Source organism: Vanacampus margaritifer, chromosome 2 (genome assembly GCF_051991255.1).
Source record: "Vanacampus margaritifer isolate UIUO_Vmar chromosome 2, RoL_Vmar_1.0, whole genome shotgun sequence".
Lineage (NCBI taxonomy): Eukaryota > Metazoa > Chordata > Actinopteri > Syngnathiformes > Syngnathidae > Vanacampus > Vanacampus margaritifer.
Genome location: NC_135433.1, coordinates 5,704,523 through 5,731,625, shown reverse-complemented (window position 1 = coordinate 5,731,625; position 27,103 = coordinate 5,704,523). Strand labels below are relative to the sequence as shown.

Here is a 27,103-nt window from a genome sequence, read left to right as displayed (position 1 = left end):
TTTTTAGAAAACAAACAAACCTAACAGACGAATGGACGCTGCAATTAATTCTGTTCTTGCAGAATTACTCACCGTTTCCCTGTCGTTGAACAGCGAGAGGAGCTTCGTACATTTTTAGCTGGTAAAGATGTTCGTGCTTTTTTTTTTTTTTTTTCATAAGACGAAACCGAAGACGACATTTTCATTCGTTGCCGTGATTGGCTAAAACAAACGTGCACACGATACCGCATCGTCCAATCAGCTGAAAGTATTGTACCGAATGTCCCTCCTTTCACGAACGGATCTGCCGAGTGAAGTTCCAGATTGATAATGTGAAGAACTCCCTTGAGTGAATCATAATTATCAATCTGGCTTGTGAGGTTTGTTAAAATGAGATATGTGTTCATGTGGAGTATTCCTTGTACTGTATGTACATACCATAATGTTCTCACGTGTCGTTTGTTACAAATTTCATTAAAAACTATGGTGCGCACTATAGGTACAAGCTAAAAAAACAACACAATGTGTATATTTAAACTGGTACCTAGAGGTTCTGTACTTTAATTCCAAATTGATATGTAATATCAAGTGTTTTGAATTCATACACATAAAAAAAGAAATATTTAGTATTCATCATTATGGTATCGCAACAGTTCAGTTTAATGAATATAGGCAAGGTAAAAACAAACATGAGGTCAACTGTGTACAAAGATGTGTTTGACTATTCATGTTTCGCTTGGTCCGAAGAAAAAGAGCCGTAGTTTTATCATCCATGACTTTGTCACACTCTCCAGCTCTCTCCAAAGTCTTGAACGGTCTTGGCCATCGTACCATCCGGTTTCATCCAGTCATTCAGCATTCTCCCGTCAAAGTTTCCGCAAAGGCCCCCCACCTTCCGTTTGTATGTTCGTGGTAGAGTTATTTCTGCGGGAACAAGTATTTGATTTTGGGTAAAAAAACACAAACACACACAAATGTTTTCTGTTTTTGTTTTTTAAATCCTGTCAGTTCTGCCAAATATTTTCTGAAATAGATATTTTTGTTCTTGTCAAGCAATTAACAATTGGTTATTGTTTATTTTCCTCACAAATGTTCTACCTGCCGTATGTACCCCCATACTACAAGTGTACGTGCTAAAAAATATTATATCAATATGATCAAATATAAAAATATATTTATTAACAAATATATTTATAATTGTTAATGGCATGTAAAGGGGTTGTCTAGAATGTCCAGTCGCACCAATTGCCAATAACAAAGTCGTTGATGGTTTAAAAGAGAAAAAACAAACTAATCACCTGCGTCACTTCGTCCATCAAATTTTACAGAAAGACCAAAGTCGGTAGTGAGATAAATGTGAGAGGAACGCTTCTTAATCTTTAGACCAAGAGACGGTGAAACAGGTGTCTTAGTTTTCTGTCCATCCACCTGTAGGGAAGCAGAACCACAACTTTTGAGCAATTAGAACAAATAATACATTTTTAAATGCGCAGCTTTAAAGTGTAAACCATAAACATTTCTTTACAATAGTATGTTATATGTGACCTCACTAGTCTAAACATGACATTCTGATTAAAATTAGTTTTGTGGAATATGAGTTATGAAGCAAAATCCAGCCATTTTTATCCACCTCAGGGGGCGGCCATTTTGCCACTCGCTATCGACTGAAGCTGGGTTATTATATTTTTGGAATTTTTCATTTGAGTTATTTTTTATTTCATTTTGCGTTTTGGTTTTTAAATGTAGTTAGTTTTAATTCATTTTCAAGGTAGTTCTGTTTTTATTAGTTTTAGTTATTTCATAAATGCTTAGTTTTAGTTAGTTTCAGTATGAGTTTTAGTAAAAAAAAAAAGTGTTTTACCTGCGCAATATTTAAAAAACACCATGGGAGCAACGTCATCTGAAGGTGCTTCTCTATTGGCTGCAGCTAGATGACGTCACGTTTGTCACTTTCAAACGTCCTAATTCCGGTTAATATCCAAATAAATCTAATTAAAATCACATTTAAAATCATCCCCAAAGGCTCATGTATTAAATTAATTACCAAAGACTAACACGAAGGACATTTTTACTAATTATATTTAGTTTTAGTTTGTTTTGTAAACATAAAATGTAGTTTCAGTTAGTTTTCGTTATCTAAAAAGCATTTTTGTTTTTATTTTATTTCGTTAACTAAATTGTTTTTTGAATTTTTGTTTGAGTTTTTTCGTTAGTTTTAGTTAACTAAACTAAACTACCTTGGACTGAAGATGACATCACTGGTGCTCACGGCTCAGGCAACGATCACAGCTTACTTGTTTTCTGAAGCTGCGCTGTGATGGGTTGTTACCTACGACCTGAGCAACATTGATGTCATCTTCAGTCGACAGCAAGTGGCAAAATGGCTGCCCCCTGAGATGGATAAAAACGGCTGGATTTTGCTGCTTAACTCATAGTCCACTAATGCAATATTAACCAGAATACCATATTTAGACGAGTGGGGCTGCATAAAATATATTATTGTAAAAAATATATATAATAAAAAAATTGGGGGTTGGCTCCTCCCCCTAATTATTAAAACTCACAAACAACTTCTGATGCTTCTTGAACTCCACAGTATGATTGTACACTTGAATCTTGAGCCATTGCAATCTGTGGTGTTCTTCATGCTCGTTGCTGTCATCGTCACTGTCGTCGTCATCATCATAGTCTTCTTCACTACTTCTATCATCATCATCATCATCATCATCGGGTGTATTGATGCCCTCTATGTAAACATCCTGCAGATTACTGGGCAAGTTTTTGGTTTGGACCAGCACATATGAGTGTTCTCCCTCAAAGTCATGTTTCATGTTATCAAAAGTCTTGTACCCGGGGTCTCCATTTATCGTACACTCATCGAAACCTGTTGAATTGATTAGAAATATCAAATGTGTGGCCAGCTCTGACACATCGATTAATGGCGTCATTCACGATACCTGTTTTCTGGCAGTAATAATGCCCCTCTTCATTTTGAAGGCAAACGGTGTTTTCATCACACTTTTCTTCATCGCAGTCAATCTCTCCAATGCCATCGTCCCTCTCACATCTGCATTTCTGACGGCAGTGTTTGGTATACCACACTTGACCAAACTGAAATAACACAAAGCCAACACAGTAACAGTAGTGCACTTGAACCAAACTAAGTTTGTCACTTACCCTGTATTTATTGCCGTCTGTGTCCACACATCCGCATTGTTGGATTGGCACACAAACTCCTAGTTTAATCACAAAGCCATCATCACACACACACCCCGGTTTACAAAGTCCGTTGTGATTACAATCTGGTGGACCATTCAAAAATCTGCAGGTTGGACTGCAGGCAGGGATACAAGGGCTATAATGACTGTTTCGTAGGCAGGAAGGCGGCGCTGCAGACAGGGAGAAAGAGAGAGACAGAGATAGAGAAAGAACATTAATAACATAATCAAATTGCTATACTGTACTGTATTTAGTAATGCTGTCAAACGATTACATTTTTAAAAACTAATTGATCACACAATTTCACGATTAATCACATTTTCTACTTCTGCTTCTACTTTTTTTTTCAAAGCTTGTAACATTAATGTAAAATCATCTAATAGAAAGTATATTTAGCAACAAAGACTATTCTAATCTAGTATATTTCTTTGATCCTTGAATAAAGTAGTCCTTTAAAATCTATATTTTTTAAACTCATTTGCTGCTAGCCATTTTCACTGAAGCAACCCCCTTTGCTCCCGGCTGTCCACAGAATATTCTATTCTATTGCTATAAAAACATAACCTACCAAAAGAAAGATTAGACTTTCTTCTTTTATCAGGAAAAAAAATATTTGTATCTGTTTCTGTTTTGCAGCAATTAGCATTAGAATATAGATAAGTTTCATCATTATTCACAAATCTGTTTAAAACACTGGGGAAAAGAGCTTTTTTGCAACATGGCCCTGGTTGATCTCTTATACTCTGCTGCCACCTGCTGGCTGTTTTTTTAGGTAATAACTACCATTGCTTTGAGCCACTGGTTCTCAACCCTGGTCCTCGAGTAACCCTATCCAGCCTGTTTTCCTTGGCTCCCTTAGCCAACACAGCTGAGGATCATTATCAGGCTTCATGCAGAGCTGGCTAATTAGCTGATCGTTTGAAACACATGTGTTGGCTGTGTGAGACATGGAAAGCAGGCTGGATAGGGGTACTCTAGGACCGCAGTTGAGAACCACTGCTTTAAGCGACCTCTTCATGTCAGAAGGTGTATCAAAGCCTTCTCTATGCTCTAGCATAAAAAAACGTATTAATACGTTTTTAGGAGTGCGGGACAAAGTATTAAAAATCGATTTTTACGTTTTTGGATTGAATGAGTCAACCTTAAACTTTTCTTGACAATAATATGTTATATGTGACTTCACTAGTCTAAACTTGACATTTTGATTAATATTACATTTGTGGAATATGAGTTATGCAGTAAAATCCAGCCATATTTATCCATCTCAGGGGGCGGCCATTTTGCCACTTGCTGTCGAGTGATGATGACATCACAGTTTCTCAGGACTCAGGCAACGAGCAAACACAGCTCACCTGTTTTCTAAAAAAAAAAAAAATCCGAATCTAATCTTATCGTAAGACATTCAAAGATTCCCACCCCTAATTAAAATTAAATACAAATTTGAATTTGCCTCTCCAAAGTGCGCATATTACTTAAGAGTTCTCCAACAAGCAACAAGCAAGTAAATCAGAAAGTAAAACTACCTATAGTCCATATTTATTCATCTTCCAGTGACTCCTCCAAGTTTTGCTGCACACTGAACACTTAATTTTTTAAACACTTTAATGAATTAAAATGGATCTCCAGAGTTAATAATTTTGACAGCCGTAGTATTTGGTTAGATGCGAACATAGTGTGTCATGCTTGCTCTTGTTTTGGCGGATTCTTATAAGTGTCTTTGTTAGCGTACATATACCAGATTTGCGGTGTATTTTCATCAACAATAAAGTTTTGCATGGTTTAGAGATCATGTATGTGCACTAAATGGTAAAAAATATCAATAAAATGACTATTTATTTCATTTACAGTACCATGTTTTTAACCCATCAAGGCCCGGAGCGCGTGACCGCCCTGCTACCGTTAAAGCCGCAGCGCTCCGCAGCGCTCCGCAGCGCTCTTCTCCCTTTAAATCCATTCAAATAAGTCTTTTGGGGTTTTTGACCGATTAGATTAATCAGAATATGCACGAGAGGGTGACGTGGGCCTCGTAGCATGTCCTGGAATTTTATTCAAGCATTTAGATTGGTGGGAGTTAGGAAATAAATGACACGATTGACGACGGTGCGGGAGGAATTCGAATCAGTGTAACTAGTCGACAGTGACAAACTGTTAAGAAATATGTTTGTAGACAATGAGGATGTTGAAAATTTTTGATGGCCTTGTAACGGAATGGACGAATCGATCCCCCGAGGTTATTACAAGCGTTGAAGGTAAATACAGGCCTATATAGTTATGTACCCGCAGATGCAACATTTGTTTGTTGACTTAAAAAAAAATATTGAAGGTTTATAATAATTAACTTTTGTTTGTGTGAACGCCACAGGTGTAAGCGCTGAAATGATTTTTTGGAATTATGTTTCTATCTCCGGAGTGCCCTCTCCGGGTCGGGGAGGAGGTCCTGCCCCAAGTGGAGGAGTTCAAGTATCTTGGGGTCTTGTTCACGAGTGAGGGTAGGTTAGAGCGGGAGATCGACAGGCGGATCGGTGCAGCGTCTGCAGTGATGCGGACGCTGTATCGGTCCGTTGTGGTGAAGAAGGAGCTGAGCCGAAAGGCAAAGCTCTCGATTTACCGGTCGATCTACGTTCCTACCCTCACCTATGGTCATGAGCTGTGGGTCGTGACCGAAAGAACAAGATCCCGGATACAAGCGGCCGAAATGAGTTTCCTCCGCAGGGTAGCCGGGCTCTCCCTTAGAGATAGGGTGAGAAGCTCGGTCATCCGAGAGGGACTCAGCGTCGAGTCGCTGCTCCTCCACGTTGAGAGGAACCAGTTGAGGTGGCTCGGGCATCTGGTTCGGATGCCTCCTGGACGCCTCCCTGGGGAGGTGTTCCGGGCATGTCCTACCGGCAGGAGGCCCCGGGGACGACCCAGGACACGCTGGAGAGACTATGTCTCTCGGCTGTCCTGGGAACGCCTTGGGGTCCCGTCGGATGAGCTGGCTGAAGTGGCTGGGGAGAGGGAAGTCTGGGCTTCCCTGCTAAAGCTGCTGCCCCCGCGACCCGACCCCGGATAAGCGGAAGAAGACGGACGGACGGACGGATGTTTCTATCTGAGATATCAATTATTTGTAATATTGTTGAATTTCCAGGAAAACTTCAGGTTTTTGGGGGTGACTCAAAAGTCACCCATAGGTTTTAGAGGCATGTTTTGCCATGCGGTTTGCCATTCGCAGACCAGTTGTGACAAACCGGGGTGGGGCTGATGTTGGGTCACATAAAATCAACCACGGCTCTTTTTTTTTTAATTTTTTTTTAAAGGCTGACAAACCAGCGTCCGGCTTAGGGTTGCAGGACGCCAGACTCACCACTGAAAAGTAGGACTGTCCGGCCTAAATCCGGACGTCTGGCCAAGCTATGTAAAAGCATTGTGTCGGTGGTATGGACAGTAGATCATTGCAAGGTTCAAAGTCTCTCAATATGTTCATACTCACTTGGTTCAAGTGTAGATGGGGGCTGTGGTCTAGCGGTTGTTACTGGGTGAGTTTCATTTGGATGTTGTGGTTTAACGGTTGTTGTTGAATGTGATTCAGTTGTTGCATTTGGAGGCTGAGGTTCAGGATAAGTTGTTGATTGAGGTCCAGCCGTTGCTGGTGGAGTTTGGGTTGGAGTTTCTGGTTTCACGGATGTTTTTGGGTGCGATCCAGTTGTCGGTTCGTCGCTTTCTGTTGTTTGAGGTGCGGGTCTAGCTGTGGTGCGAGGGTATGTAACGGGTGCTGTCATTTCTTCAGTTGTTGGTTCAGGTCCTGGTTCTTCTGTTTCTTTGTCTTCTGTGTGCTCGGTTGATGATGGGTGAGCTGTGGCAGTGGTCTGAGGTTCGATTGTAACTGTCGCGTCAGGCGCTTCTGTTGAGGCATTCGGATTTGTTGTTGATTGAGGTCCAGCCGTTGCTGGTGGAGTTTGGGTTGGAGTTTCTGGTTTCACGGATGTTTTTGGGTGCGATCCAGTTGTCGGTTCGTCGCTTTCTGTTGTTTGAGGTGCGGGTCTAGCTGTGGTGCGAGGGTATGTAACGGGCGCTGTCATTTCTTCAGTTGTTGGTTCAGGTCCTGGTTCTTCTGTTAGGTTGTCTTCTGTGTGCTCGGTTGATGATGGGTGAGCTGTGGCAGTGGTCTGAGGTTCGATTGTAACTGTCGCGTCAGGCGCTTCTGTTGAGGCATTCGGATTTGTTGTTGATTGAGGTCCAGCCGTTGCTGGTGGAGTTTGGGTTGGAGTTTCTGGTTTCACAGATGTTTTTGGGTGCGATCCAGTTGTCGGTTCGTCGCTTTCTGTTGTTTGAGGTGCGGGTCTAGCTGTGGTGCGAGGGTATGTAACGGGTGCTGTCATTTCTTCAGTTGTTGGTTCAGGTCCTGGTTCTTCTGTTTCTTTGTCTTCTGTGTGCTCGGTTGATGATGGGTGAGCTGTGGCAGTGGTCTGAGGTTCGATTGTAACTGTCGCGTCAGGCGCTTCTGTTGAGGCATTCGGATTTGTTGTTGATTGAGGTCCAGCCGTTGCTGGTGGAGTTTGGGTTGGAGTTTCTGGTTTCACGGATGTTTTTGGGTGCGATCCAGTTGTCGGTTCGTCGCTTTCTGTTGTTTGAGGTGCGGGTCTAGCTGTGGTGCGAGGGTATGTAACGGGCGCTGTCATTTCTTCAGTTGTTGGTTCAGGTCCTGGTTCTTCTGTTAGGTTGTCTTCTGTGTGCTCGGTTGATGATGGGTGAGCTGTGGCAGTGGTCTGAGGTTCGATTGTAACTGTCGCGTCAGGCGCTTCTGTTGAGGCATTCGGATTTGTTGTTGATTGAGGTCCAGCCGTTGCTGGTGGAGTTTGGGTTGGAGTTTCTGGTTTCACAGATGTTTTTGGGTGCGATCCAGTTGTCGGTTCGTCGCTTTCTGTTGTTTGAGGTGCGGGTCTAGCTGTGGTGCGAGGGTATGTAACGGGTGCTGTCATTTCTTCAGTTGTTGGTTCAGGTCCTGGTTCTTCTGTTTCTTTGTCTTCTGTGTGCTCGGTTGATGATGGGTGAGCTGTGGCAGTGGTCTGAGGTTCGATTGTAACTGTCGCGTCAGGCGCTTCTGTTGAGGCATTCGGATTTGTTGTTGATTGAGGTCCAGCCGTTGCTGGTGGAGTTTGGGTTGGAGTTTCTGGTTTCACGGATGTTTTTGGGTGCGATCCAGTTGTCGGTTCGTCGCTTTCTGTTGTTTGAGGTGCGGGTCTAGCTGTGGTGCGAGGGTATGTAACGGGCGCTGTCATTTCTTCAGTTGTTGGTTCAGGTCCTGGTTCTTCTGTTAGGTTGTCTTCTGTGTGCTCGGTTGATGATGGGTGAGCTGTGGCAGTGGTCTGAGGTTCGATTGTAACTGTCGCGTCAGGCGCTTCTGTTGAGGCATTCGGATTTGAGGGCTTAGTTGTTGTCGGTTTGGTTGTCTGTATTGCAGAGCTGGTTATGCCAGTTGTTGTTTTAATTGTGGGTTGTAATGGTTGTGTTGTTGATATGTTTTCGGTTGGCGGCTCAGAACCTTCTGTTATAGCTGAATGAGTTGTCATTGGTACAGGGGGACTAGGTTTAATCAGGTCTGCAAAACAAATCACTTTTAATCAGATGCACTGGTCATAATGCAAGTAGGCTGTCAGTTGAAGTAAATGATTACCTGAGCAGTGCCCACTATACAGTGATATGTCATCTATGGCCACATCTGACTCATCATTAGAACCTCGTCGACCCTCAAAAATGATCTAAAATTAAGAGCAAATTAGTTGTCCACTCAGGACGTCCCTGAAAATATGCAAGTGAAACAGTTTGTTAGGTTTTCCCAACCTGAAAAGGTCCACTTGAGGTGAAGTCAACCTGGGCCAGACGCCACATATTCCCTTGGTTATTCCTGATCCAACTAATAGCATTAGCGTTTTTGTCTTGAAGCAAATATACATGGAGGCCCATTGTTTCAGCAGAGCCGTACATATGGTACCAGAAGTGTAGACACTGAGGACCGGAGGCAGAGCATTCGGAACTGATGAGACGTGCTGTGTCTCCGAGTGATGCGCTGTTGGCTTCGGTGTAAAGATAGTGGCCATCTAGATTATGACAGAGCTTGATTAGTTAACTCTTCACATTATGGGTGGAAAATATAATTTCACAGGTAATCTAACTCCCATACTGATCTTTTGAAGTTATAATATCTTTGACAGCTGGAGCAAGGTGTAAATATTAATAGATTGACAACTAACCTATTATCAAATTAATCAAATACTAATATTCGAGTCATCATTTAGAAGCTTTATCACTCACTTCTTCTGTAATTTATCACAAATAACTTACTAGCCTAATTAACAGAATGTAAAACTTTACTGTTGATGAGTCAGAAGGTAAATTACGTCCTGTGGTGTGATCTGAAGAGGGCCCTGTCCTAAATGTAGGGGTTGAGCCACTTTGCCTTGTCCAGTCAAATACATCAGTAACGAGCTGACTCCAATGACATAGATCTTTCTCAAAATTACAGTTGAGTTGGCATACTGAAAAGACAGAAATATGACATTGTTGGCAATAATTCCCAAAAAGATTGTAGAAAAAAACTAACTGTACCTGAGTGAGGTGGTCTGTTCTGTGCATCTTCAGCAAAATTGTTACTTGCAATTATGTTAGTGGTTGCTTCAGCGACAGGAGGTACTGTGTCATTTGCTACAGGTGGCCTAGCTGTAGTAGGGAATTGATCTGTAACATTGGCTGCAGGAAGTTCTGGAACTAGAGTAGCATTTCCTTCAGGTTTGGGAGGATTTGTCGTCACCACACCACTTAGCTCTGAAATTAGAAGTTAAGATCGGAATTTAAATGAGTTTGATATGGATGATCATTGAATTATGCCACACATTTATATTCCATGTGCATTTTTCAGACCTGAACATTGTCCATTGTGAAGTGCTACATCGTCTATGGCGACATCAGATTCTTCATTGGAACCTCTTCGGCCCTCAATTATGATCTAAGGAAGGGGGGAAAAGAGTATTTTTTTCTTATTTGCTAAACAGTTGTCTGGTTATCCTTATTTCAGCTTTGCAACAATATTGGCTGCAGTTTACATGAATATACCTGGAAATCTCCTTTGACCGTCAAATCCACTTGAGCCAAATGCCACATATTTCCTTGATCGTTCCTCTTCCTCCAAATGGCATCCGCTTTTTTGTCCTGCAGTAAATATAGATGGAGGCCCATCGTATCGGCAGAGCCGTACATATGGTACCAGAACTGCAGACACTGAGGACCGGAGGAAGCGCACTCTGAACTGATGAGACGAGCTGTGTCTCCATGTGATGCGCTGTTGGCTTCAATGTAAAGATAGTGGCCATCTGGATGATGAAATAACAGTTTAATTAGTTCATATACAATAATTAATTTAAAATGTGTTTTTACAGGCATTTTTTTCTCAGCTTTATGCTTTGTTGGGTTTATGTTATGACCGATGGAGCAATTTCAATTTCCTCAAGGGCTGCACTCACGACAAAAAACTTACTTGGCCTATGTACAAGGGCAGGGCAAAATTGGAGCCTATCCCAGCTGGCTTCGGGCAGTAGGCGGAGCGGGGTACACCCTGAACTGGTTGCCAGCCAAACGCAGGGCACACCGAGACAAACAACCATCCACATTCACAATCACACCTGTTGGCAATTTGGAGTGTTCAATTAACCTGCTGAGCAAGTCTTTGGAATGTGGGAGGAAACCAGAGGATCGAAGGAAACCCACGCAAGCACGGGGAGAACATGCAAACTCCACCCAGGAAAGCCGAAGCCCGGACTCGATCTCACGTCCTCTGCACTGTGAGGCGGACGTGCTAACCCGCCACCCACCGTGCCGCCTGAATTCAATTCAGTGGATGAATTTGCATTTGAATTGACTCCACCCCACAAGATGTTGAATTGTATTTGAATGACAGGAAGTGGAATTAAATTTATTGCAAGTTGTAAAAATTCAATCTCATCACATCAGTGAGAATGAGTCTTTTAACATACATTTTTCTTCCAAATGGAAGTACAAAGACTAACATTAGGTATACATGTCCTTAATGTTGGAAAGCTTAGCATTATAGGTTCATTTCAATGTAATGAAATAAAATAATGTTTTTGTAGCTAGGGGCAGGGTGGGCATCGGGAATTTTGGGAGTTTCCCGAACAGGAAGTACATTTTTGTGCCGGTTGCACCGCTGGTCAATGAACCGTCATCGGCGCATGTCGCCGGCCGCTGTGTGTACTCTCAAATAGTAATCGCTGGATGTCGGCTGGTGTCGCCCCAAATCCCCCGGCCAAGAATTCTATTGTTGGACGTACTTCTGGCTTGAGAAAATATTCGGCAGCCGTGGTGGGGTGTGTGGGTGCGTTGTCTGACATTAATGGTTGCTAGTCGTCATTTGTCTACGGGCAAAGGTGCGGGGGTTGGACAACTGGCCTGAAAATGAACCGGCTGTTTGGGGAACTCATAAAATTACCTAATCCACCCCTCTGTTGATGAATATTTATTAGGGATGAATTTTTGTCTTCAGATGTTTTGTCATTGAGGCGGGATCATTCTCTTCTACCATCATATGAAACAAATTCAAAATTATTCAATTTTAATTTACTAAAATTTTATTAAGTGTTTCTATTTTCTGTTTTATCTGGATAGGCATTTAATGTTATTTAAAAAAACAACAATTACTGCGCTCCACTATTTACTATCATTTATTGTGTTAGTCCTTACAATAATATTTGCACGAAACTGAAACTGAAATGTTGTAAATAGGCTTATACTGTAAAGCTTCATTGTTAAATACACTTCAATTTTGCATCATGAATTTCTTTGAATTTCATGGAATTTCAATTCCACCTCCTGCCATTTGAATTTCAATTGCAAATCTGCTTCAAGTTTGCCACCTCAATTCAAATTCATATTCAAGAATCAAATTGGATTTTAGGGCTAATTCTTAATTAAATTCTGAATGTTGCTCAGATCTGGTATACAATGTAGATCAAAGATAATAAATTGTGTTCTCAACAAGATGAGAGTCACTCAAAACGAAAGAAGGAAGTTGGGACCTAAATGCGTGCCATGTGTGCTGTCATTGACATCTGTAATTATCATAAATACCTTTCTAGTCAAATTAACAAAGTGAAACTTCACTGTGGATGAGTCAGAAGGTTAATTACCGGTACGTTCTGTGGTATGATCTGAAGAGGGCCCGGTGCTAAATGTAGGGGTTGAGCCGTTTTTTCTTGTCCAATCAAATGCATCAGTAACGAGCTGTTTCCACTGGCATAGATCTTTCTCAAAATTACAGTTGAGTTGGCACACTGGAAAGTCAGAAATGTTACATTATTCACAGTAAATCAATTGAGGGTGGAAAAAAATCATTTCAAAAGTTTACTCTTTACCTGAGCGTGGTCTGTTCTGTGCATCTTCAGTAAAATTGTTATTTAGAATGATATTAGTTGTTGCTTCAGCAACAGGAGGTACGGTGGCATTTGCTACAGGTGGCCGAGCTGTAGCAGGGAATTGATCTGTAACACTGGCTGCAGGAAGTTCTGTTACTGCAGTTACATCTGATGGCATAGTTGGAGGAATGGTAGCATTTCCTACAGGACTGGGAGGCTGTGTCGTCACTGCACCACTTAGCTCTGAAACTGGAAGTTCAGGTTGGAATTTTAACAAGTGTTAAACAGACAATCTTATAATTAAGAAACACATTTTTATTCCTTGTACATTCTTCAGACCTGAGCATTTCCCATTGTGAAGTGTTACATCATCTATGGCGACATCAGATTTTTCATTTGAGCCTCTGCGCCCCTCAATAATGATCTAAGGGAGGGGGGAAAAAAAAAATGTTTTTTTTTTCAATTTATGCTAGACAGTTGGTCCTTTTTACAGCATTGCAAAATCAATGGCTGACAATGTTTACATGAATATACCTGGAAATCTCCTTTAACAGCCAAATCCACTTGAGCCAGACGCCACATATTTCCTTGATCGTTCCTCTTCCACCAAATGGCATCTACTTTTTTGTCCTGCAGTAAATATAGATGGAGGCCCATCGTATCGGCAGAGCCGTACATATGGTACCAGAACTGCAGACACTGAGGACCGGAAGAAGCGCACTCTGAACTGATGAGACGAGCTGTGTCTCCATGTGATGCGCTGTTGGCTTCAATGTAAAGATAGTGGCCATCTGGATTATGACATAAGAGTTTCATTAGTTAGCTCCTTATATTAAAAATGTGTTCTTATGGGTAACTATAATGCTGTTCTTGTGACAGATGGAACAGGTTTCATTTGTGTCAGAGGTGCATTAACAACAAAACAAAACGTTGTATGAATATTTTGTCAACAAAGTTCACGCTTTTTTAAATAACAAAGTAAAACCACATTTAAAAAACTACTTTGACTTGAAAAAAAACTGTAATACTGTCAAAGATAGTATCCTACTTGGAAGTTGGTACCAAAAGGCATGCCTTACATTGATATCAATCTGACATGCTTCTTATGTAATTACTTTCCAGTCTAACATGTGCCTCAGAAGGTTAATTACGTCTTGTGGTGTGATCTAAAGACGGCCCCGTCATGAGTGTAGGGGTTGAGCCACTTTGTCTCGTCCAGTCAAATACGTCAGTAACGAGCTGTTTCCACTGGCATAGATCTTTCTCAAAATCACAGTTGAGTCGGCACACTGGAAAGTAAAAAATGTTACAGCATTGACAATAAATCCAAACACAACAAACAAACATGAAAGTCGGCAGATCAATGACCCTACCTGACTGTGGTCTGCTCTCTGCAGCTCCCGTGACATTATTTATAATCAAATTGGTTGTCGCTTCAGTAACAGGACGTCCTGTGACATTTGCCACAGGTGGCCAAGTTGTAACAGGGAATCGATCTGTAACATTGACTGCAGGGAGCTCTGTTACTGCAGTTAAAGGCAGTGTGACACTTGGAAGAGTTGTGACGTTTCCATCAGGTCTGGGAGGGGGTGTTGTCATGACGCCACTTAGCTCTAAACATCCAATAGAATTTTAGAATAGAATAGTTACAAACTGCTGACCTTTAAATTAGGAAATATATTTGCTCCATATACTATTTATCTTTCACACCTGAACAATGGCCATGATAAAGCATTACATCATCTATGGCAACATCAGATTCTTTACTGGAGCCCCTGCGTCCCTCTATGATGATCTTAGGAAGGAAAAACAACTGATTGTTTTTTGGTTTAAAATATCTTAAACTGCTTTTGTTCTATTTTTGTAAAAAGTACTAGCTGGAATTGTTCAGTAGAAGTGACTGACCTGGAACGCTCCTGTGATTGTCAGGTCTACCTGAGCCAAGTGCCACATATTTCCTTGATCATTTCTCCTCCGCCAAATAGCATCCGCTTTTTTGTCTTGCAGCAAATAAAGATGGAGGCCCATAGTATCAGCCGAGCCATACATATGGTACCAGAACTGCAGACACTGAGGACCGGAGGCAGAACATTCGGAACTGATGAGACGAGCTGTGTCTCCATGTGATGCGCTGTTGCCTTCAATGTAGAGGTAATGACCATCTAAAGAAGAGAAATCAAAGGGTCACTTTTGTCTAATAAGTTCTTCATATTAGTCATTTGTGCTTGCCGTATCTAAGTTCAAACCTCCAGTGTGGTCAGAGGAGGGTCCTGTCATTAGGGTCGGCGTTGAACCGCTTTGCCGAGTCCAGTCAAAAGCGTCTGTGATCATCTGATTCCAGCTGCAGACATTTCTGTCAAAGCTACAATCCAAGCTACAAACTGCAAAGGGAAACAGAAGTAACAGGAGTGCAATTTGCAACTTTAATTTCTCTTCAAAATTGCAATTTTAATTTGTCCTTCCTTTGCACTAACCTTGGTCTGAGGGAAGGACTTCTGCTTCACTTCCCTGACTACCTAAAGAAAGTTACAGATAACATTAAAAATTGATATACTGGGATTTTAATGCAACACGTACAAGATGCATTCTTATATTTTAATTGTTGATTACTTGAGCAAGAGCCGAACTGGATGGAAATGTCATCTATTGCCACATCTGATAGCACACTGGAGCCTCTGATTCCCTCCACAATGATCTGAAAGGATCCAAAGTAACACCAGATAAATTTCAGGGATGTGATTTTTCCGCTAATTCGCGGAATTCCGCTTTTTTATCTCCCCCCCAAAAAAAAAATTTTTTTTTTTTTTTTTTTTTGGGTAGTTCATTGTGTATGCACATGACTCCGACAGATAACATCTTCTGCTATAACAAAGACATTTGTGGTATGCTCTAATATGAGTTACTTTTCATTTGGTCATGATACAATTATTTGTTCATGAAATTTGAACTCTTCAACATTATTTATGTGTTAACTTAGTAATCACATTAGTTAGATATGATGATATTCTCAGTGATAGTTTTTAAAAGCAAAGGCAGTCCAATGTTTTTGAATGTGACTGATTTTGAGTTGACTAAAACTGCCATTTTATATGGGATAGTTCAATATACATTGAAAATTTATGCTGTTGTTTTGTCTATTTCTTTGTCATGTGAGTGCATTGAAAGTACTTAAAAACACGGAAAACCCATGAGCTCCCCCCTTGTCCCCCCACCAGGGCACTGCCCTGGACCTAGCTGGGTGCCAGCGGCCCCCAGACCCACGGCTAAATTTTCAGATAATTTCACTTTGGTCAAATCACATCCCTAAAATTTGTATAGAAATCAATGGAACATTGATTCACACATTATCTAAGGCTAACCTGAAAAGGGCTGAAGACGTTGATATCAACTTTTCCTAGATGCCATTCTTGCCCATGGTTGTTTTTCATAGACCAAATCTTGGTTGCTGTATTTCCTTGGAGCAGGTACATATTCAGGACCATAGCTGTGGCAGAGCCATACATATGGTACCAGAAGAAGAGGCAGACTGGGCCACTGTAATGACACTCTGAGCTCAACAGACGAGCTGGATCTCCTTGGGCTACACTGTCGCCCTCAATGTACAAATAGAATCCCGCTAGAGGGATAATCACACAGATTGGAGTTCAGTACGGAGTCAGGAAAAGTCGATAAAACCATGTAGTATGATTGTGACAAGAGGTTTTACCCCCAGTGGTGTGGTCGTGGTTTGGCCCAGATCCGATTGTTGGTGTGGCACCGGAATATCTTGTCCAATCAAAGGTGTCCTGTATGAGTTGCTGCCACCCACACAGATTTTTCTCAAAGTCGCAGTTTATGGAACACACTATTGGAGAAAAAAGGGTTAGGAATTGAAGAATTGAATTTCATGGTGGGATATTACATTGCAATTAAAACTTGACAAATTTTGCTTAATCTACCTCATACATTTATGAAATAAATAAAATGTACTGAATCTTCCAAAAACTAACAGACTATGTGCCGGCGGAAGTGTGTTTTCATCCATCACCGGAACTGCCAATAACCGGGTCAATATCGACGGACCTATCAGTCCGTCACTGACAGACTTCCATTTCGCTGGCATTAGTTTAGAGCGCAGTTCCTGTATTTTACGTCAGGCATGTTGTCGGACAGCTAAGGGAACCCAAGAGCGAGTGTATTGAGTCCACTTGGCCGTTCGTGGGAAGTTATGACGGTGCAGTTCTCTTACAAGGCGACATTAGTGAGGAAGGAAGAGAATATAAATAGAGCAGACATTGAGTGAGTGAGCTTGTAAATTGGAACTGAATTGGAACAGTCACGTCTGTTTTTTAATTTATTTTTTACTTTATTTGGATGAGACTATGTCTCTCGGCTGTCCTGGGAACGCCTTGGGGTCCCGTCGGATGAGCTGGCTGAAGTGGCTGGGGAGAGGGAAGTCTGGGCTTCCCTGCTAAAGCTGCTGCCCCCGCGACCCGACCCCGGATAAGCGGAAGAAGACGGACGGACGGACGGACTTTATTTGGATATGTGTCTGCTTTGTGCTAACCCTGGGTGACCAAGTAGTATCTTCTCGATGCGATTTGCTGTCGCTGATGCAACGGTCCTAAAGTAGTGGTGACAAACTAATGTAGGAGTGAAAAGCGATGACGGAGTGACAGACTGATGATTACAGTTTGGTTCAGCTTGAAATGACAGATTGACGATGATTGACGGGTGGCCCAACCGCTGGCGAATGATGAATGGATTGCAAAATGTATTGACGCCACACACACCTCTGAAAATAATTGGATTATACGACTGAAGAACTAAAATCTTTCATCTAGCTTACTAGCTGGATCTGGTGTCTGAGATGGAAGAGTTGGAGAGGGTGGAGTTGTTACAGGTTTTTCTGTAGTTTGGGGTTCCCCTGAAGAGACCAAAACAAGAACAGGAAGTTAAATTACCAACACAAACCACTTATGGTTGTAAACTAAGATCTCACGCTTTGCACAGAACATTGAATTAAGTTATTTCTACACGCTACTACGCTCATAATGAATTCACAGCCGCACGCAACTCACCACAGGCTGAACCTGTCGCCCAATTGGGCAGCTCCACTCCTGCCACACGGCAGGCAACTGCATAAGATTTAAGAGATTCACATAAGATGTATTGGTTGCCACTTGTGGCACAATAGTCGTGCACACAACTATTGATGTAGATGCTTGGGTGAATGGCTTCATGGCAGGGCTTGAAAGCGTCCCCAAGGATGGCAAAACACTCAGTGTAGGCCTCATCCTCCTCCTCCACGTTTTCACAGGGCCGTGGATCATTTGGGTGGGAAAGACATCTTGGGAGATCAGTGGAGAATGATGACTGTTACAATTTCTTGGCTTTATATCCTATAGTAAAACAACTCACTCATTGTGCGGTGCCTTCCAGCTATCACCAAACTCAAATGGGTCCGTAGCGTTTTGGCCGCTCGGTTTTATGAAGTCATCGTCCTGCCGTTCTGAGTAGGTACCACACAGGCCGCACAGTTGATATTTGTAGCTCTCATCCACTTGCAAGAATAACCTGTTTTGCCCATCTATCAACATTCTTAGTCCAAAGGTTGTCTCCAAGACAACATAGCTATTATTCTTGTAAACCCAGACAGAACCATAAGAAGCAGTGGCGGCATAAGGGAGTCCGACATTGCTTTTATTCACCTGAAGAGAGACAGAGAGAGACAACTTTTGTGATACCCTATTATTTAATATATTTTCTAACACTGAATTGCGATATGAGCTGTTAAATGTGCAATTAAATGGGTCATCTGTGAGTCTAATGTTCAGCAACTGACTTCCTCTCATGATCGGACACAGTAAAATTTGACCACCATACATATGGGTGTACGCAATCATGCTAGTGAAAGTAATGAATTACGACAGATGATTTAGAACAAAATGCACTGGCCTTTGCGTCGTAAACGTCATGAGAATGCCCTGTGTTATTTTTGCATTTACCAAGGTTCAATCAAATACTGATATGAGTATTCGTTTTGTGAATAAATGCACTATGACTACCTCATTTGTAATTTGAAGAACAGATGAGCCAATTTTACAATATGAAATGTTAACGTCTAAATGTATTTTTGCGATCCATTTTGTCACATTCAAGGTCATGGAAAGTCTGTGTTTGAGTGGAAATTGAACCCATGCTACCGACATACTGTAGAGGTCAGGCAAACTGCTACACCATCATTGTGCAAACAATTACAATCAGTCAGCGAACCTAATATTTGAGTGGAAATTACCAGTTGAGCCCCAGACCCTGAAAGTAAATATTTTCTGCAGTAAGAACATATAATTCAAGAGTAGAGATAGACCGATATGCTTTTTGTAGGGCTTATTAGTAGTCAAGTAGGCTGATGACCGATATTTGGAGCCGATATTAAATTGAAGCAAAAAGGAAATTATTGGTGTCAGCAGCATCTTTTATAAAGCTACGTAAAAATTTTGATAAATAAATAAATAGTTACCCCAGTTTTAAATTGATCATGTTGGCCTTCATATTTAAAAAAAAAAAAAGAGCCAGATATTTGTTTAAATGGCAAATATCGGTGCAAATAATTGGCCTGGCCGATAGTAATCGGTGTATCCCTACTCAAAGAGCCAAACAAAATTCAATATTAGAGCAACCTGGCACCCAACCACGCAAGTGTGGAAGAGGTAGACTTTTTAATTTGCACAAACTACTCCCAACTATTCTAGAATTTCTTGTTTTGGCTCCCTGCGAAAATATTCGCACAAATACAAATCAGCTGAAGGTTTTACATTCCACTTATAGGAGATACAATGGATATGCATGTTCATAACAGCTGAAAAGTTTACATTTGAACATTCAAGAATTTCAAAACTATTCTGATGAGGATCTTACTTACATAGACTTTGGTGCTCTGATTCAATGTAAGGTGCAAATCCTCAATTTGGAGAGTCACAGCGTCCAGCTTGGACCGGGTCAAGTTATGAAGGAGAGGATGCAAGTTGTGACCGGTCACTGTGAAATGAACTGAGCTTTCTGCTCCACATGTGCTAGCCAGTGTGTAACCGCATCCGCCTTGAAAGTCGTACGCATTTCCATCAAAGGTTATGTAGTGCGGATCACCGTACACGCTACAGGTGGCAGGTTTGATAGGGAAGCATCCTTTGACCCCGGCCTCAACCTTACAAACTTCACCTCTGGCGCATTCCATTTTAGTGCAGTAGACATTATTGCCACCCGTACATTCACACAGCTGCGAACACTCTTCTCCCAAGAACGTTTGTCCTTTCTGCAAATTGATTTGTGAGAATCAAAAGTGGTGTGTGATAGGCAAATAAAGTGATTGACTCATCTACAGTATCTTTCTTACCTCATAGTGTTTGCCATTATACCAGCACCCGCAGTCATCTGCTGGAACACATTTGCCCCCGCTAAGTTTGAAGCCATAGTCACACTCGCATCTTTCCTCGCAACTTCCACAAGATCCAACTATATCCTGACTGGAGCACACGTCCAGACATCCTTCAGCGCACGAGTTGTAATGACTATTCTCACCACATTGTGGAGCTGTGAGGTCAAGAGAGAAATAGCACACATTTAACCATCATGTTTTTATTAAAGTCATCAATTTCAATCGTATTTATTGCAACAGATGCTAGAGGAATTTAATCAATGAAGCAACATACGGCACATTGTAGAGTTCCACAATGTAGGCACGGTGACTCCAGCATCGCTGCAAATATCAGCGTACATCTGCAATGTCTCACAGAGCACTGAAGGGTCACCGTGAGTGGAACACATTTTGTTCACACATCCCCTGAAGTAGCTTTCTGCTACCAGAAATGAACGACACGCTGCAAATGGCCCAGTACTAGACAGGAGGCCTCCACAGTTGAGCTCATTGCCGTACTCGGCCTCTTCTGCAGGATCACACTGGTGAGGAACTAGAACGGTTTCACAGGGGGCGTTTGTTTTCCCACTCTGCCAGCTGTTAGCCAAATCTGTGGCATCGTGCACAGGTGCTCCGTCAGGATTTCTCAAGTCATCTTCTCGAAGATGGTTGAAGTTTCCACATAAGCCACAGATCTTCTCAGAGTAAACGGATGGCAGCGTGATATGTACATCACCCGCATTGTCAAATGACACGGAAAGGCCAAAACTGGTTTCAAGGACAACAGCTGCCAGGTTGCTCTTGATTTTGACAGTGCCACGCCGGAAGCTTAGTGGAAGATTCCTCCAGATCCCGTTGACCTAAAGGACAATATCAGATTTTTTTTTCTTCTTTTTCTTAGATATTAGCGTTAGCATTAGATCATTAGCATTGTCACGAAGAAACAGATTAGCTAATGACAGACGATAAAAGAACTGCTCAATGTGTACATTACTTGGTTCAACTTTTTTTTTTATTCCCCCGAATACAGAGTAGTTAATTCAAATTTATAGCCTTTATGTTTGCGCAAACAACAGTAAACAATAGATTCACATCATTATTGAGTAGCCTCAGATAAAACCATGTTGTCATTAGTCATACGCTGAATTGTTTTCGATATCACAGCACTGATTGCATCAATGTGTTATTTTGGTCTTACCACGGTAACTCACCACAACTCGGTGTGTCTGCCATTTTAGAAGACCCACTCTGTCATTCCCCACAGATACAATGATCTGCTGCACAGCTGGAACTGATGAATTCCCATCATGGTCACTGACCACTTCCACGGTAAAGGAGGACAAAACCTCAGAGGAAGAGCAGGTCTTTGCCAGAATATAGTTGCAGGGGGTCATGAAGCGAAATAACACTCCATCAAAAGTGCTGCAGTCAGTGTCGCTATGTATAGTACACGTCCCAGTGCTAGACAGCTCCCTGGGGCTTCGTATTTGAGGACCACAGCTTTGGCCCTTAGGACACTGAGAGGGAGCACAGTAGAGCTCTCTGTCTGAGCAGAGGCAGCGAGTGGACTGGTCTGTCCATATCTCTTTGTTTGGATCGCACTGGTACCCTGTGGGAGATAATACGTAATAAATGATCACTTTGAATAAGGAGTGGGACAAAGAAGTGTTATGTTGAGTCGTTTTATGGCCTGAACCACAATTTTAATGGAAATGTAATGGTAATTGTTGAAATTATTGAGACAGACAACTGATTTTGTTAAGGTACTGATGAAGCCCTCCAAATGCAAAGAATGTCTTTGAGAAATTTAAATCATGTAAAACATATTGGCCTCTCAGGTGCTGTTCAAAAATGGTTCTCTTCTTACTTCACAGACAGGACTTTTATGGTAAGTTTGGTATATGCTGCGCTCGGGTCCATAATATCACATGCTGTGCCCCAGGGTTTGATTTTCGACCCAGTGCTTTCTAATCTATACATGCTCCCTGTTGGTGATGTCATCAGGAGACATGAAGTCAACTTTCACCTATGCTGAGGATACACAGTTGTAAATTTCCATGTCTCCTGGTGACACAAGGCCAATGGACGCATTTTTTAATTGTATCGTAGATGTGGAATTCTGGATGCCGGTGCAGATGGATGGTTTCCTATCTTGATCTGAACCCAGCCATACTGTATATTCTAATATGTTCGTCGGTTTAACGTTCATTAGTGTGTGTCTGCGTGCATGTGTGTGTGTGTGTGTGTGTGAGGGGTTGAGTACAACAGCAATCATGTTTGACCTGGCAAGGGTGGGGCCTGGGAGGCCTTTGTATGATTTAAATTTGTAAGCACTGAGTTACAATCCTTGTCCTTTGTATGAAAAGCACTTTGTAAATAAAGTTTTGATTGATTAATGAAATAGATGACACTCTAAAATGGATCTTTGGTTCCAGTAGTACTGGCTGGTAACTGACCAGTGTTTTTGAAGTACCGGGCCTAACATGTATAATCTGTGAGTGCAGTACTCACCGCACGAGCCTCTTCTTACTCCGATGCTGTTAAATGTGACCGGATTCTCCAAGGACACCGTTCGGACTACTTCAAGAACAACCTTGTCAAAGACAATATTGACACGTTGACTTGCATATTAACATATGATAAAAAAAAATCAGATTCATTGTTATAAACTGTTCTTCTTACCTTTGTCCCAGACTCAATAATGTTGAGAGGCACAAACACCTGTCGCCAAGAATCTCGAGCCAGCGCAGGCGAGGTCCAGATTTCTACTAGACCAGCACTGCTTTTGAGAAAAGCTCGAAGTTTTAAAGCATCAGGAGGGACCAAGTACCAGAACTCGAGACAGGCTTCACCTTGATCCAGTGCATCACTTTCTATTAGATCCTCCGTTAGATCCTCTGATGGTGAAATGACAGTAAGACGATCTACACATGCTTTTTGCCTCGTTATAAAGGAATGCTCAAGTTTTTATCTAGTGCAGCACATATCACCTTGACATTCCCCAGTTTAGAGAAGCTTTAACTCCAAACAGTTAAAGTTAAAGCTTTAACTTTTAACTCTTCTAAAGTTAAAGCTTTAACTCTGCAGTTAAACAGTTAAAGTTAAAGCTTTAAAGCTTTACCTCCTGAGTTAAAGTTTTAACTTAGGAGTTAAAGCTTTACAGCTTTACCTTTGACAGTACTAGAATTAAGTTAAAAAAGAAAGCAAATGCAAACAACTCTAAACAGTTCAATATTTGTGCCCCCCCATCCCCCAAATACTGAAGTAAAATTATTTTATGTGTCTGTACATTTAGTCCGAGATATGTTATCATTCTTACTTGATCTGTGGTGACTCTTTGTCCAGTCGCACACTGTGCCATGTTTGCCAAATGAACATTGTGCAACATATTCTGTCAAATAGTAGATAAAGATTTATGTACTGCACATATCAAATTATGTCATTTTTTGAATGATTTGAAAAGTAATAGTAATGACCTCATACCTGAATCTCTTCTCCAGTCGGGTAGTTTAATGGATGAAATGTCATTTTCCGCCCTAATAAAATTGGGAAATATTTTAGAGCATTTCGACAAATTACCATTTTCTTAAGTGGAAGAGTGTGACGTTTAATTTATTACCTGCATTGCGTTCCAGTCTGAGTTAGAAAGAGTAGAGTCACCGTGACCAACAGATCTGTGCAGGAGCCTTCAAGCATGGCTAATCCCGTAACGCCAGCTCTTCTCTTGCTAATACTCTCACCTTGTTGATCTTTAGAATGGATGATGAGGAGTGACTTGTTTGTGAGGGAACACAGATGAATGAATGTGCCCGGACAGAGTGGGAAAGCTCGCTTGTGTCGCTCTGCGGAGAGAGCTTTGGGCGTAAGGTTTTTATAGCCCACCGCTGAACCAGGTAACCACTGCGGTGGGTGGGACACAACAGGTTAAAAATAAAGAACTGGGTCTGTGACATAAAAAAAAAACCAGCTGCAACATAGTTACAGGAAATGGCAACAGATAAGGACAGCGTTTTAGTGTTGCTAGGCCATAAAGAAACAGAGGTGAGTAAATGCTTGAAAACATGTAGTGATCAAGCTAAATATGTCGGTTGACAAAAAAAATAAATAAATAAAAGAGATCATCAAATGCTAATATTTGCCTCTGGGTTAAATGACAACAACAACAAAACCTTAGCTTTAAATAAATTGTTAGTGTTTTCTTCTTCATACCAAGATTCAAGATTGGATATCGTCTCACTGATTAAGCGGTTCAGAAAATGGATGGATGGATGATTTATTTGAAGTTTAACTTTTTTTTTATGGGGGCTCTTTCATAAAACTTTGTGAGTCTTATCATTAGGGCAGGTTTAAAATCAATTAAAACAATTAATTGATTTGAATCTATTTTTCTTTTCATAGTCCAATATTAATTCATAAACCATATATTGATTACGTAATACGTCTTTTTCCATAAATTTTCTGATACCTTGTATAAAAAAAAAAAAACCTCATCACATTGTTAATTTCACAAATTGAGAATCTGAAGATGCTCATTCAGTTCTCATTAGGTTACATTGAGGTATTTTTCAGGTCAAATTCTCAAATTCATCAACCCTGTCCAAAAATGAAACGATAATTTAACCCATTAATTTAGTTATCTTAGGTAATCTATGTTCCTGAATAAGTACACAAGCAGTCATGTGCTTGTCCTGATAATGATTTTTTTAATTTTATTTTTTAAGAAGACCTTAAGTGCTGTTTGGCAGAGGCTGAGCACGCCATTGAGCATCCGCAGGTTGGAAGATAGATAAGAGAGATATCCGCCTGTTACATTCCAGAAGCCCAGCCAATATGTGTCAACAGAGAGAGCAGCCCAAAAACAAACATTAGAAAATGACCACCTGAAGAGAAGGCCTTTGTTAAGCAGCTGCTATCACTGCTGTACATCTCAAGTATGAGTACTTACACGGTCTATTATACTTTGACAGCACATAAGCGCTTTTTGGGGAATGTGATGCAATCTATCTGTTGTTATCTAATAAGGTAGCGGCAGATTTCTCAACAGACAAGGCAAATTTATCTTTGCGGGCCAGGGCTATTCAACGCAAGTTATACATGAAAGCACCCACGGAGTTGAAAATGAGAAAATTAGTGATATAACTGACGGTATGTGGGCTCTCATTATGGTAGCTTTTAGCACAGGTATTTAAATATGTCTTCTCAGTTTGGTTAATGTTTTGTCATGCTTGGTTATTCATTTGCTTTGTATTGCACATACAGTACACGCTAAACGAATTGTGAAATTGTCAGTATCGTAATACGTACTGTAGGATTACTGGAAAGGGTTTGCCTGTCTGATGATAAGGTCTTAAGTGTGATATGTTCAAAAGATACAACACATTTGACATTGCCGGCAAACTTCTCGAATGGCGTCTGGCATACCTCTTTGGGCGGAAACAGTTTGTGACAGTTGGAGATTCTAACTCTGAATTAATTTAGGTCATTTCTGGTGTGCCTCAAGGGTCTCTACTCTGCCCGATATTTTGCTTACTTTTATTAATGATTTAAATTTGGTAGTGCAATTTCTTTGTGTTAAGCTTTTTTTATGCTAACCGTTACAGTTATTTTAGTTCTTGTGATCTGATTTGGATAGCAGCTTGTTGTGTATTATGTGTATGCTAATCCAAAATTTGATTTTGTGACTGGATAGATTTTTCTTAAAATGTTACGTTTTCTCATCAGTTTTCAACTATACAGATATGTGATTTTTCCGCTAATTCGCGGAATTCCGCTTTTTTTATCTCCCCCCCAAAAAAATTCCGATTTATTTTATTTTTTTTTTGTAGTTCATTGTGTATGCACATGACTCCGACAGATAACATCTTCTGCTATAACAAAGACATTTGTGGTATGCTCTAATATGAGTTACTTTTCATTTGGTCATGATACAATTATTTGTTCATGAAATTTGAACTCTTCAACATTATTTACAGTATGTGTTAACTTAGTAATCACATTAGTTAGATATGATGATATTCTCAGTGATAGTTTTTAAAAGCAAAGGCAGTCCAAGTTTTTGAATGTGACTGATTTTGAGTTGACTAAAACTGCCATTTTATATGGGATAGTTCAATATACATTGAAAATTTATGCTGTTGTTTTGTCTATTTCTTTGTCATGTGAGTGCATTGAATGTACCCCCGGCTAAATTTTCAGATAATTTCACTTTGGTCAAATCACATCCCTGACTATAGCAAATAAATCAAAGTTAATCTTAATTTTTTGCTAATTTTCACATTCATAATTGATTTTTTTAGTGGAATTAGAATTTGCAACAGGTATGGTCCCTTTATTTAAAACAAGAAATTCAATTAATCGAGACTCATACATAGAATGTCAGGCTTATAGGCACTCATATAATGAGTGTTTAACCAACCTTAGTCTTCTGTCCCTAACTCATCGTCATTTGATCTAATCATGGTGTTTGGGGTTGGGATTAAGCTACCGGACAAGGGCCCACCTCAGTGCTTGCTGGTCAATTTACCTATTTAGCTTTAAGGTATGTATGAGTTATGGTAAATAAGTGAACCCTGAAGTACGAATGTAATCCTCCTAATAGTGACTGTACAGTATATACAGTAATCAATCTACAGTATTTACTTTACAACATGCCACTAAATCCATAACCATGCAGCTGTTCTCACACATCCTGCATGTCTCAAGCAAACAAAAAGGCCATTTGTTATCAACCTCGCCCATTGAAGGCGGAAGAGATTGTAGCAAAAGGTCGGTATCAGGTTCAAGTTAACTGTACAGATATAAATGTCCAAATATGTTAGACTGTGAGCTCCCTTGTTTGATTTATGAATCTTTTTTTGTGCAATCATCACTTTGTTGCAGGTAACACTAAATGCAAAGGGCAAATGCCAAGTTAGCCATTTTAACGACCTCTTCTTTCTGCAATTCCTCCAAAAATATTTTTGGAATGCTGAAGCGAATTCTTATAGTTTTGCTGTGGACTGAAAACGTTTGGGTTTGGCATTAAATCAACACAAAAATAATATTAATGAATTAATATTGCTTTCGTGGAATCTGCGTTGATCCAGCCGTTAATATCCATTTCAGTGGG

At 40.8% G+C, this 27,103-nt stretch overlaps 1 protein-coding gene and 1 long non-coding RNA gene across 2 annotated transcripts in view; one reads left to right on the top strand and one right to left on the bottom strand.

Moving 5' to 3' along the window:
- Positions 1–22,990, top strand: part of LOC144043440 (uncharacterized) — a 90,508-nt gene extending 67,518 nt beyond the window's left edge. The window contains exons 2-3 of the long non-coding RNA XR_013291106.1: positions 14,607–14,750; positions 22,689–22,990. This is a non-coding gene — a long non-coding RNA (uncharacterized LOC144043440). The remainder of the gene's footprint in view (positions 1–14,606; positions 14,751–22,688) is intronic.
- Positions 616–23,821, bottom strand: LOC144043438 (uncharacterized). The gene is made up of 37 exons (XM_077557084.1): positions 23,615–23,821; positions 23,479–23,531; positions 23,315–23,386; positions 22,678–22,892; positions 22,507–22,588; positions 21,207–21,604; positions 20,291–20,855; positions 19,975–20,171; positions 19,504–19,893; positions 18,000–18,289; positions 17,660–17,928; positions 17,428–17,505; positions 16,306–16,443; positions 15,959–16,215; positions 15,210–15,294; positions 15,074–15,115; positions 14,846–14,980; positions 14,505–14,761; positions 14,310–14,394; positions 13,973–14,212; positions 13,751–13,888; positions 13,134–13,390; positions 12,939–13,023; positions 12,600–12,848; positions 12,375–12,518; positions 10,288–10,544; positions 10,096–10,180; positions 9,784–9,999; positions 9,576–9,713; positions 9,019–9,275; positions 8,852–8,936; positions 6,668–8,776; positions 3,157–3,368; positions 2,937–3,090; positions 2,544–2,863; positions 1,278–1,407; positions 616–903 (listed from the first exon to the last, which is right to left on the bottom strand). Exons 1-37 carry the CDS (start codon positions 23,689–23,691, stop codon positions 761–763), a joined length of 8,904 nt encoding a protein of 2,967 aa, XP_077413210.1. The 5' UTR covers positions 23,692–23,821; the 3' UTR covers positions 616–760.
- Positions 23,822–27,103: the final 3,282 nt, after the last annotated feature.

Bases quoted from the DNA above. Each gene is read 5' to 3' on its own strand.
- LOC144043438 (XM_077557084.1), bottom strand. From the start codon at position 23,691: ATGCTTGAAGGCTCCTGCACAGATCTGTTGGTCACGGTGACTCTACTC. The intron at 18,290-19,503 runs GTAAGTAAGATC...GTCTCTCTTCAG, and splicing joins ATCAGAGCACCAAAGTCTAT to GTGAATAAAAGCAATGTCGG. The intron at 10,545-12,374 runs GTAATTAACCTT...TTCATCATCCAG, and splicing joins TCATACCACAGAACGTACCG to ATGGCCACTATCTTTACATT.